At 38.2% G+C, this 12,850-nt stretch overlaps 1 protein-coding gene across 3 annotated transcripts in view; it reads left to right on the top strand.

The window, feature by feature from the left end:
- The window catches only part of NBAS (NBAS subunit of NRZ tethering complex), a 585,536-nt gene that overhangs the window by 284,779 nt on the left and 287,907 nt on the right, over positions 1–12,850 (top strand). For 2 of the 3 annotated variants that reach the window (XM_077153235.1, XM_077153237.1), the window contains one exon: positions 7,236–7,349. The exons of the other annotated variant lie outside the window; for it this stretch is intronic. In XM_077153235.1, the coding sequence (XP_077009350.1) occupies positions 7,236–7,349 (114 nt within the window). The remainder of the gene's footprint in view (positions 1–7,235; positions 7,350–12,850) is intronic. 3 annotated transcript variants of the gene reach the window in all.

Genomic DNA, 12,850 nt, shown 5'->3' with positions numbered 1-12,850 from the left:
CTATGCTATAAAACACGGACGAGTGGTTCACATTTATAGCTATTTGGATGTGCAGTTTATTTCTCTACGTTGTTTCAGTTGCATAGATTTTTAAGTAAATCTAAATGACAATAGTTATTTTTTACTTTTATGCCTACTTTACAATTTCAGAATATTCTTTTATTGAATTGGTTCTGTTTCAAAGAGGAAATGATAGGAAGGTCTTGTTTATGATTTATCAGTGTGAACTTTGCTCCAGTTCCTTTAACCAAATGTAAAGTCACGGAGGCACCATCCAAATTAGCACCCAGCTATGGCCATCTGCTACCACAGACTTTGTGCTCTGATGACAGTGTGCGTCTCCCTTGGTGCCGAGGTAGGAGGCAGGTTTTCTGTTGCCCTGACTGAAGGGGGCACCTCAGTTCTTAGCTGTGTGCTTGACTGGCTGGCTATGCCAACTGTTATGTTCATTCCTAATTCTTAACTCTGGAAATGTTCAGAACTGGATAGGGGTGGTACAGCTCGGTTCTTTACATCTCTAGTAAGATTTCACCAACATTTGCTCTTCTCCTTTTTTTATTAAATTTCTAGCACCTCCAAAGATGGCCTATTGCACATTCCTTGGGGACTTTGTCTTCTGTAATGTCTTGAGTTAGAAGTTATGGCCTAGCAAACACATTTTTGTAGGTTTTCTTTTTCCTTGTGGTTTTACTAAAAGTTAAAGTTCTTCTCTATCAGATAAATGTGTTAGACTTGGAAGCAATAGTATTCCTATTACCTTGAATATCAGTGTTAGAAAATAACTTGAGGGTGGTTTCAAATATCCATCAGCACCGTAAACTGGTGTTACATAGGTGATTGTTAAATCACTAGAAAACTTTGTTTAGCTCTACCATTTATATGATATTTTATGTCAAAGCTTCTTAAGATTGTGAAGATTAAGCAGTTGCTAAAATGCAATTTTAATTGTTTCTCATGTCTTAGATTATTAATTACCTTTCCTCAACATTTGATGTGTTAATTGCAGTTTTCAGTCAGTAGAGAGTTCAAAGCACTATGAAACTTTTGCTCTGCTCATATCTCTTATTTAAAAAAAAAAAATTGACAAAGTTATTTCAAGGCATTATAGCTTTGACTGTGTATATTTATTTGCATGTGTGTTTTAGCTACCTATATTTAATTCAAGGAGCTTGATAAAGCACAAAATTTTTTTCCCTGCAGTTCCCCAAATGCTGTGAGTTTTGAAATGTTGAGCCCTGGTTTTCCTATGGTACTTAGCAATAGCTTTACTGGTAATATTTACATATTAGCTGCTGAATTTGATTATGTGTAACCAGATAATCCTGTTATAGCTTCTGAGGAATTTCCAGACTGAGGAGTGCTTTAAGAAAACAGTAGCTTTCCTGTCTTGACAGCTTTTCAGCCTGATACATTGATTTCGAGTTTCCTATTAGAATGGCTGTCTGGAAACCTTCTGAATGTGCTTCTCGAGGATTGCCTTTTGTGTACTGTTTGTTGTGTTCATCTCACAGCTGCAGTTTAGGTCTAAGCTGCTTTTGAATTCATCAGGATTACTGGACAAATGAAGTAACTTGATACTTTGAAATTTATGGTCCAGGTGTTTTTATTTTAGTCAATGTGCAGAGTTCATTTTGTCATTTCACTTTGTTTCAAAGCCTTCTTTGCCTTTACTCCAGGAGGCGCTATGTCTCGTGAGATGAAGTCAGGTTGTACCAAGTAAATTAAAATGAATGAGTTAATAGCAAACAGGAATGGAAATATGTAAAAATGATTGCTTGTATATGAGTCTCCTATGAAGTGTGTGTGTGTACATGTGTGTGCTTTTCCGTAGTTTGGGTGCTTTTTGTTTGTAAAAGTTTTCTTAGTCTTCAAATTAATGAATGTAGGATATTGCAGCTGTCCTCCATGTTCTTTCTGTAATTAGGTAAATCTCTTTCTCGGACTTACAATTGTGGCTAAACCCATCCTGGAGCCAGAGTGCTGGGATTGAATTGTCTGCCTTTAATTGCTAGATAACTATGGTAAAGTAACTTAACACCTCTTTAAGCTTGTAGAATTGCTTATGAGGAGTATATTTCAGTGCCTGATATGTAGTAACTACTTGACAAGTACCCAATATCATTTTTAAAATTTTATTTGAAGCTATTTTCTAAATGATGGTAGAGTAAGTGTGATCTTACCTGGTTTCTCCATCTCTCTCCCTCCCTTCTCTTCATTTATTCATTCTTCCTCTCTCTTGTTTTTTTTTTCCTTTCTCCTCCACAGTCTGATATTCCCGTCTTTCTATTCCTTCTTCTTTCCAATCAGTAAACATTAATTTAGGCACTTACTCTATTGCAGGTATCTGAAAATATGGGGGTGAGTAAGGCTCAGTTCCTACCTTTGAGGAGCTGATACGCTGATAATAAGGTAGAGTTACAGAGTTACTGTGTTCTTTGGCTTGTGTCCTGTGTCTTTGAGCTTTACCTTTCTCAGGTGGGCAGAGCAATAAAACACACCTTAGCCAGTCATGAAGGTAGTATTCTGAAACACTGAGAATCCTTCCATTGGAGGAGTGCATACTTCTAAGAATTTCTGTGAAATTTGTCAGTAGGAATAAGAATAGAGGCTAACGTTTATCGAGTGATTTTTATGGTCTAACTACTTTATATGTATTCATTAGTTTTTGCCAGTACCCTATGGGGTAGTGACGGTTATTCTTTCCAGTGTTCAGCTGATGAAATCAAGAAATAAGGTGGTTAAGTAGCTTGCTTAGAGTTACACAGCTAATTCGAGGTGAAGCTCTGATTCATACCCAGCTAGTCTGACTTCGAACCTCTATTTGTAAGCTGTGGGCAATACTGTCCCTATGAAGAGGTGCAAAAGTGAAAGACTTACTGAGAAGGAAGTTCTGACTTGTCCACTCAGTCGTCAGTTAAGTGAATGACTTCTGTATATCTTCTTTCTGGCCAGCAGAATTCAGATTTGTACTTCAGCAACATCACAAAACTAAGTGGGATGTGTGAGGCCTTAGGGGTCATTCCTGTGTGACCAGAACCCCTTTACACCTGTGGCTTGCTAGGCATTAACTTTCCCAGCCTTGTAAAAATGTGATGAAAGTGTTTGGTTTGGCATGTAACTGGCGGATCAGAAAAAGCTGATTATTTTCCTTCTGCTTTTTTTCCTTGTGGGTATGTGTGTTTTTGGTAGGGTGTTTTACATTTGAGATATATTTGTGAGATCCTTTTTATGGACATTAATTCCATTTTGAAAGGAATTTAAGGAGTTCAACACCTTCTCCTTCATGGAAAGATAATACTTAAGGTTTTAATTCATTTAACAAAGACATCACATTTTGAAATATATTTTAAGGTCAGGAGTAAAAGAGAAGTGGTATAGCGATTTTCCAGAGGCTCAAAAAATACATACATGCATACGTGTGTACATACATACATAAAGTAAAAAATAATTTGAGCATAGTTACTACAGTCCATTAGAATGCTACATATAAATTTATTTGATATACTTGAAATATTGGTAGTGTGCTTTACTTAAGAGCAACAGAGAGACAACCAGACTTGAATTGAATGTTTCATTAAATGCAAGTTTAGAAAAAAGACAAATATTATCATGCCTCACTTATATGGATTAACTATAATATACAAACACAGAGAATTGAAGTTGCGAACCTGGGTTATCAGGTTGGGGCCTATTGTAAAGGTTTCTAGATTGTAAACTCTTACAGCAGTCACGTTTATTTCGGAGTTATAACTGATATTTCTAAATTCTGAGATTGAGCTTTTTGTGTAAACCTGCTCGTTCCCTGAAACTGCAAGTATTCATGTGACACCTCTGAGACCCAGAGTTAGAGCACTGAAGCTATGAAAGTCAGCATTACTCCATTTCAAGTTTAAAAAGCTGAAAAAGTGGTCAGACTTTGTCTAGAGATATGAATGAAGCTGATCTGGATAGGACTAAGGTAAATCAGAATACAGAGTAAAGGATGATATGGCCCATATCTTTTTCAAACGTCAATCTCTGTGTGAGATCAAAGGAAGAGAGGTATATTTGGTACAAAATTTATATTTTGGGTAGCACATTATCTAATTTAACTTCTGTGGTCATTGTACTTGGACACTGTAATTACATAGAATCTTGAATAGGGCATGAGATTTTGTTGGTTTGTCCAGTTAGTGTGATGCTCCAATATACCCCAGAATAATTCGGGCAGAGGAGAATAAAAAATCGCTTGCAAAGTCCCTTTGGGGGCTGGGGAGAAAGGAAGAAATACCTTCCCCATCTGGAGAATTTCTGATATTCTTGCAAGCAGTGGCAACAACCAATTCAGTTGGCTGAGCCCTTGATCTTGGGACTCCCTCCTGTGAAGTTTGTTTCTGAGAAGTAGAGGGTAAGCCTACTGATAATTATGCCTAAGAGTCACCCTTGGAGAGTGTCTTTTATTGTTCTCTCTGTAAGCCAGCTTGGCAGGTGAATTCACTGCCCTCACCCCTACATGGGACATGACTCCCAGGGATGTAAATCTCCCTGACAGTGGGACCTGATTCCCAGGGATGAGTCGGGGACCAGCATCATTGGAATAAGAAAGCCTTCTTGACCAAATGGGGGAAGTCTCAGTGGCTGAGCAATTTCAAGCAGAGTTGGGAAGTTATCCTGGAGGTTATTCTTACGCATTATATAGATGTCCCTTTTTAGTTTGTGGTGTTTTGGAGAAGCTAGAGGAAAGTACCTGAAACTGTTGAACTATGGCCCATTATCCTTGATTCTTGAAGAAAACTGTTTAACTAATACAGCTTTTACAATGTGGCTATGTGATTGTGAATACCTTGTGTCTGATGCTCCTTTTATTCAGGGTATGGACAGATGAGTAAAAATAAAGGCTGTGGGGATAAAAAAAAAGATAATGAGGGGGAGATAAAAGAGTAAAGATTGGGTAGATTGAGATACTGTGGGTCAATGAGAGGGAGGGGTAAAGGGGTCTTGGATGTATCAGTTCTTTTTTCTCTTTTATTTCTTTTTTCTGGAGTGATGCAAATGTTCTGAAAATGATCATGATGAAGAATACACAACTATGTGATGATATTGTAAGCCACTGATTGTATAATATGATTGGGCCATATGTGGATATTTTTCAATACAAATATTTTTTTAAAAAGCAAGTTTAGAAAAAATATTCCACTGCTGTGTGTGGTTTTAGTTCCTTACCCTGATTTTATTGAGCTAGAAGGAGGGTAGTAATGCAGAAATTAGCTTGCTCAGAGTTATGAAAGCTAGAGCCTCTCCAAGAAGATTATGTATTTACAATGATGATTATATCCTTGTCAAATGATATTTTGAACATCAAATTAGAAACATATAAAAATGTATCTGTCCCATAGCATATGTCATTAAATCTGAAATATTGCCTAAGTGATTCACATTTTTTTTAAGTGAAATATATGCTAGGGGAAAAAGTTGAATAGTTTCAGAAGGCAAGGGAGAAAAACAGTTTTTTGAATGACAAAATTAAGGAAAAGTTTGAAGTGTACTGCATCAATCAGTTTTTGTTTGATTGTGCTGCAATTAAAAAAAAAGTCAGTGGCTTATGATAGGTTTATTTCTAGCTCACAGTTCATGCTCCTATGGCCAGCCACATTCTCCTAGTAGAGAGAAAAGGGCAGTAGTAGAATCCCACAGTCACTCTTAAGAGCGTTTGCTCACACATGGCTTCCATCACATCCGTTCACATTTCAGTTGCTTGAGAAGTCACCTGGCCACATCTGATGTTAATGGGTGGGTGTTTAGGGTTTCAGTAATTGCTGTATATAATCAAGAACAGTGAGGCAGTCTGCCCCAGCAGTATTTGGAGTGCAGCAATTGACTACAGGGATTATGACGTAATAATTGAGGTCTGTAGTACCTTCCATTTTATGGCAAAAGACCACAGCAAGATTATTGTAACAGCAGATACATGTATTTCTAACAAAGAACCCAAACTTTAGGAACTACTTACCAGAACATTTAGGAATAAAAGGATATGATGTTTGCAACTTATTCTCAAATGGGCTGAGAAATAAAACAGGTGTGTGTGCATCTCCCCCCTCCACCCCCCAGAAAGAGCACACAGGCATGTGACAGGACCAGAGCATTGACACTTGGCCAGTCTTGCCAAAGGGGTACACAGGAATTCTGGGTACCATTCTTGTAACCTTTATTTAGTTTGGAATTAAATCATAATAAAAAGTTCCCAAGGAAAGAGTTCATTCTAAAGAACAATCACCACCCCATTTCTTTATTTCCCCCAACCCTTCAGCCCTCTCTCACCTACCTAAGAAAAGTTTTAGAAAGCACATTGGGCAGGGATCTGGATAGCTCTGAGTTTAGGATACATAAAAGAGAGAAGGTGTGAAAAACAGACATTTTATGGAGCTGGGTTGAATTTTGGACCCATCAGTATTTTAGTGACCTTGGCCAAATTACTTAACCTTTCTTCACCTCAGTTTTCAGTTCTGCTTTATTGGATTAATATAGATAAAAGACCTACAGTAGTGCCTAGGACATATTCATCTCATACCAGCTGCTAGCACCATCACTATTTCTTGTGTGGCCTCCCAGGTAGTGCTGTGCTGCTTAAAAGTTGATACCCCCACCCCAAATAGGTGCCATATCTTCCTTACATATGATCTCTTTATTTTAAACCTATTTAAAAAAAAAAAACATGGGCAGGCATCGGAAATTGCACCCAGGTCTCCGGCATGGCAGGCAAGAATTCTGCCATTGAGCCACTGTCGCACTGCCCTTAATTTCTTTATTTTAAATGCTGTTAATTGACTTGTGTTGTGAATTGATTTGATCAGATATGTTTTGTTTTCTTAACATTTAGCCAAGTGAGAAGATTGGGCCCCAAAGATTAACAAATTAGACCAGTAAGCACTTTGAGAACCATATCTTTTAAACTGGGGTGATGTTGTATGGATACCTAATGGGTATTTGGAACCAGGAATAGGTTTTGGGATTTGAGGCAGGGATGGAGATGGTTGTAATAGGAAGTATGTGACATTTTCAAAGACAAACACTATGTTCTTTAAAAATTGTCCTGAGAGTTGACATAGCACTTGAAAAGGTGATACATTTTTTTGTGCTGCAGAATTGCAGTTCATTTGCTATGCTTTACAAGGTTGGTGATAAAGAAAGGAACCACACTGTACGTTAGTTATTTAGAAGCAATAATAATTAAATTGTTTTCCCTTTTTTTGTAGTGAGATTGTATTCTGATCGAATCGGTCTCGTCAAGGAGTGCATTTCCCAGTCCCCCACATGCTACAAGCAGTCAGCCAAGCTCCTGGATCTCGCGGAGCTGCTGAGGGTAGCAGGTAAATCTTTTCAATGGTAAACTGCAGGGGGAGGTTTCTGTGTTAGTCTTAATGTCATGCAAGGCAAGCACTAAAACTTTGCTTGTGGTTGTCAGAGAGCAAAGATTAGTTTTTTCCTAGAAAGTCTGGCATTTTATAGAGATGTTCACCTATATTGATCTGCCGAAACTATCTGTTCTTAGTATGAATACAGGCTTATTCTGGATGCCACAAAATAGTTGTGAGATCAGGAATGCTCATCAGTGTTACTATTTATACCTGAAAGCTTAAGTATTAGGACTAGCCAACCTTGCCAGTTCACTTGAAGGCCCATACTTGGTTTTGTGTTTTTTTGAACCTGAATAGTCTGTTAGAAAATGCCATGCCTTTTACTATTTGCTGTGTTTTCACATATGCTATCTCATTCCATCCTTGCATAAATTCCATCCTTGGTGTTATTTATTCCTGTTTTACAAGGGAAGTGGAGTCAGAGAGGTTACATACTTAACAGGGTTACGTAGTAGACATGGCTTTCATGGTTTATTTTTAACCACACTGTTCTGCTTATCAGAGCCTGTGAACACTCTTTTGGCTTTTGCTGATCTCTACAAGAGCAATTGTTGGCCTTTTTTGTTGGACAAGCACAAGCAGTGGTTTGAAGTTATACTAGTATAGTTCTTGCTATAGAAAAGGACTTTCTCCTTTTCTCTCTGTATTCATTCCATTTATAAAGGACTCTAGTAATCTGGTTAAGACCCAACCCGAACGAGATGGGTTACACCTTAACTGAAGTAGCCTCATGAAAAGATCCTACTTACAAGGTTTATACCACAGGAATGGATTAAATGTAACATATTTTTCTGGGGCACATCAGCTTCAAACCAGCACACCTAGCTACTGCTGTCCGGGAATTTAGAATCTTAGAGGATTGAGGAAATAAAGAATTTTGCTGCAATACAGAATAGGTAGTGCATGGCCTCTGTAAACACATGTGATAGACCTTGAAGTATGCTGTCTCAGTTTTCCTGAGCTTCTGTCACATATATCACTTGCTGGGTTGGTTTAAGCAACAGGCATTTATTGGCTCACAATTTTAGAAGCCAGAAGTCCACCATCAACTTACTGATCAGGTTTGCTTCCTCTTCGAAGACTGTGGCATTCTGGGACTGCCAGTGATCTTTGGGGTTGCTTAGTTTCCCGTTACGTGGTAATGTCTTCTCCCATCTTTGTTTTCCCAGTTTTCTGTTGACTTTTGGTTTCTGGCTCTTTATAAAGCCTCTTGTACTCCAGATTAATCTCCCTCTTCATTCAGTCGGGCCACACCTTAACAAAAAATAACATCTTCAAGAGGTTCTATTTGTAGTGGATTCCAATTTATAGGAATCCAAGTTTAAGAGCATTCTAAATTAGGGTATGCAATTCAATCCATCATAAAAGCAATGCTATGGGAAGTCAGAGAATCCAGACTTCTCACATGAGGATTTCTAGAGTCATTGTTGTAAGTAACCAGCAAAAGCTGCATATTTTTTTCTAATTTAGTCTTGGGCAGCTTCATTTCCATTGCATTTTACCTGTGGAGGCTCTCATATTGGTGTGCCCATGTCCACAGAGAAGTTTCAGTAGACTTCACTGAAGGTTTTATGGGGGCTGGGTGATCTTCCAACATGATTCACTCACATGGCTGTTTGTTAGGCAAAGGCCTCTGTTCCTCACTGGCTGTTGGTAAGAGTTTCAATTCCTTATCACATGAACCTCTCCATAAAGCTTCTTAAGTGTCCTCCTGCCATGGTAGCTGGTTTCCCCCAGAGCGAGTGATACATATGAGAGCAAAGAGGAGGCTGTAATACCTTTTTTTCTTTCATAATTGATGTTTTATTGGTTGTTTTGAAGATCAGCACACAGACATTGTACACAATTTTTATTAAGTATGGAAAACTAAAAAGCCATGTAGCTATAGTTCTTTTCTAAAGTTATTCTAATGACTTTTCAGCTTAAAATTTGGAGGCAAGTTTTCCCTACAAGGATATCAAGTATATCCCTGTTTTAGTTTACTAGCTGCTGGAATGCAATATACCAGAAACAGAATGGTGTTTAAAAAGGGGAATTTAGTAAGTTGCTAGTTTACAGTTCTTAGGCCAAGAAAATGTCCCAATTAAAGCAAGTCTATAGAAATGTCCCATCAAAGGCATTCAGGGAAAAATACCTTGGTTCAAGAAGGCCGATGAAGTTCAGGGTCTCTCTCTCTCAAGTGAGAAGGCACATGGCAAACACAGTCAGGGTTTGTCTCTCATCTGGAAAGGTACCTGGTGAACATGGTCAGGGTTCCTCTCTCATCTGGAAGGGCACATGGCAAACACAGCATCCTCTGCTAGCTTCTTCTCCTTGCTTCCTCTTTCATGAAGCTCCCTGGGAGGCATTTTCCTTCTTCATCTTCAAAGGTCACTGGCGGGTGTACTCTGCTTCTCGTGGCTATGTTCTGCTGTGCTCTCTCTGAATCTCTCATTCTCCAAAACATTTCCTCTTTTATAGGTCTTCAGAAACTAATCAAGACCCGCTCAAATGGGTAGAGACACATCTCCCCTAAACCAGCTTAACAACCACTCTTGATTGGGTTACATCTCCAGGGAGATGATCTAACTGCATACAGTATTGACTAGGGATTATTCTGCCTTTATGAAATGGGATTTAGATTAAAACATGGCTTTTTTAGGGGACATACATCCTTTCAAACCAGCACAATCCCTGTACTCAAATGTTGATGTTCTAGTTTGCTGGCTGCCGGAATGTGATATACCAGAAACAAATCGTTTTTATAAAGGGGAATTTAATAAGTTGCTAGTGTACAGTTCTAAGGCCGAGAAAATGTTCCAGTTACCACAAATGTCCAATTGCAGGCATCCCAGGAAAAGATACCTTGATTCAAGAAGGCCGATGAAGTTCAGAGTTTCTCTCTCAAGTGGAAGGGCACGTGCTGAAGACAGTCAGAGTTTCTCTCTCATCTGGAAGGGCATATGGTGTAGATGGCATCATCTGCTCACTTCTTCTCCTGGCTTCCTGTTTCATGAAGCTGTCTGAGAGGCTTTTTCCTTCTTTATCTCCAAAGGTCGCTGGCTGGTGGGCTCTGCTTCTCGTGGCTGTGTCATTCTCTGCTCTCTCAGAAATCTCTCTCATTCTCCAAAATATTTCCTCTTTTATAGGACTCCAGAAATTTATCAAGACCCACCCAAATATGTGGAGACATGTCGTCACCTAATCCAGTTTAACAACCACTGTTGATTAAATCATATCTCCAGGGAGATGATCTGATTACAGTTTCAAACATACAGTGCTGAATAGGGATTAGAAGAAATGGCTGCCTTTTCGAAATGGGATTAGGATTAAAACATGGCTTTTCTAGGCGACATGCATCCTTTCAAACCGACATAGTTGATAAGCTGTTACATTGTAAGTCCCACTAATTCACAACGGTATCACACACACAACATACTCACATTTCTAATCTTTCACAGCATTTAAAAAAGTTATTAGGAAAATTGGACAACCACAGCCGAGAATGTTACAGAGTGCACACAGTTCTGACAGTGAAGGCAAGATCAGGGAACAGTTTTAAGAAATAATTCTACTAAGAAACATGGGAATAAAGGTAATTTAAAATGTTTAGTACTTATTAAATGCATGAGTATGACTCCAAATCATCATTTAGTATGCGTTGTGTTATAGGATAGGAAAACTGTCACTCACCTACCCAATGGAATGTCAACATCCAAGCCAGTCAAAGCTTCCCATAAGTCAATATCCCACTGTTTTCTGGTTGTACGGAAAAATAAACCACCAGCAAATGATTTTCCCTCTTAAAAAAAGCATTTACACTTTAAAAGTGGAATGTGGTGGGATTTCATTCTCTTTCTTAAAAAATGTTTCTTCTAGGAGGAATAGAAAGATCAAAGGTGATGGAGGAGTTATACAGAGAAGATAGAACTTAACAAATGAATATAAATGCTGAATCATTAAATTGATTTCTCTTTTAGTCTCCAGTATCTTAGAACAGCTAGAAATAAAAACCTAAAATTGTGGAATTGTAACCCATTTCAAATTCTGAAATCTGTTCTATAACTAATTGTGGTGCTGTGCTTTGAAGTTTATTACTTTTTTTTGCATATATGCTATTTTTCACACACACACACAAAGTTTATCTTGATGAAAGAAATATTTATGCATTCTAGCCTCCTATATTCTGGAGCGACTAGAACGAAAAATCTTAGAGGATCATGTGGTAACCCATGACGAACTCGGGTTTCTTTTCTGTAACTCCTTGTTGATGAGTACTTTGAAAACCCTTACTTTTTTCTTTCTTTGTATATATGTTATATTATACAGTAAAAAAGGTGACAAAAATATTTCTTCTAAAGCTAATAAAAACTTGCATTTACAAAATAGTTGATGAAAATATTCATCAGTATTTGTATAGGAAGGGAGAAATAGGGACCACTGATAAGACATAAAATCCAATATTAATGACTTCTTTTTCTCCTCCTTCATCAGACACTTAGCTCTCCTCATTTTTAGTTTCTCCATTTTCCGAAGGTAAATCTTTAGTTTCTTGGTTAGCCACTTCAGCTTTTTTTTTCCCTTCATTCTCCTCTTCCCTTTAGGTTGCACTTTTTTGCTTGAAGAACTGTCCTTTCCCGCTGCCTTTTGTGGTTTTGTTTACACTTTTGCAGGAGCAGATTTAGCAGACAGCCTTACTGACCTCCTCTTGGGCTCTGTCTTCCCCACCTCGTCGGCAGGGCTGACCATCCTCTTGGGAATCTCAGCCATGGAGCAGGCAGTATGCTGGGTTCTGCGGGCCGTGGGGCACCTGAAGCCTTTGCAAAGCTGGGCTGCTGGCTGCTGCCCCTCCTTCCGCTTCTGGAGCTGCTGGGCTGTAGTGCCTTCTATGACCTAGATTTGGAAGTCACATACCATGACTTCTGTCCATTGTTCAGCTGACACACAAGGGGAGGGCAGTTAAGTTTCATTTCTTGAAGAAGTTACCAAAGAATTTGTGGATATATTTTAAACTCTATTTCAGATACTCAAAGCTGTGTCATGTCACCATTAGTCTTCTCTTCTTCAGATAATTTTCTTTAATAACGTTCTCCTCTTGCTATAATCTGGCTATTCCTCCTAAGAATTTTTGTTGTGCTTGGCCATTTTCTAAATCGCATTTTTACAGACCTATTTTTGGTTATATTTTCCTTTTAATCATTGCTCAGTTCAGTTTTATCAATTTGGTACTTTTTAGAATTAAAAGCTATTAAACATTTGAACTTTGGCTTTCATGATGATTATTTTACCTGTCTTCATATAAACTTTACATTAACAACAATAATAATTCTCATTTTACCCTCATGTATTTATTTCAGTTGCTTCTTACTGTATTGCTTAAAGGCAGAGGTAGTAATTGCAGGAATAGAAAAGTTGAACAGTTTATTGAGGATTTCGCAGTTAAGAAGTAAATCCTTTACCCTTAACCTACCTTT

The sequence above is a fragment of the Tamandua tetradactyla genome, chromosome 3 (genome assembly GCF_023851605.1).
Source record: "Tamandua tetradactyla isolate mTamTet1 chromosome 3, mTamTet1.pri, whole genome shotgun sequence".
Lineage (NCBI taxonomy): Eukaryota > Metazoa > Chordata > Mammalia > Pilosa > Myrmecophagidae > Tamandua > Tamandua tetradactyla.
The sequence above is the reverse complement of the archived record's forward strand: the minus strand, read 5'-3'. Positions and strand labels throughout refer to the sequence as shown.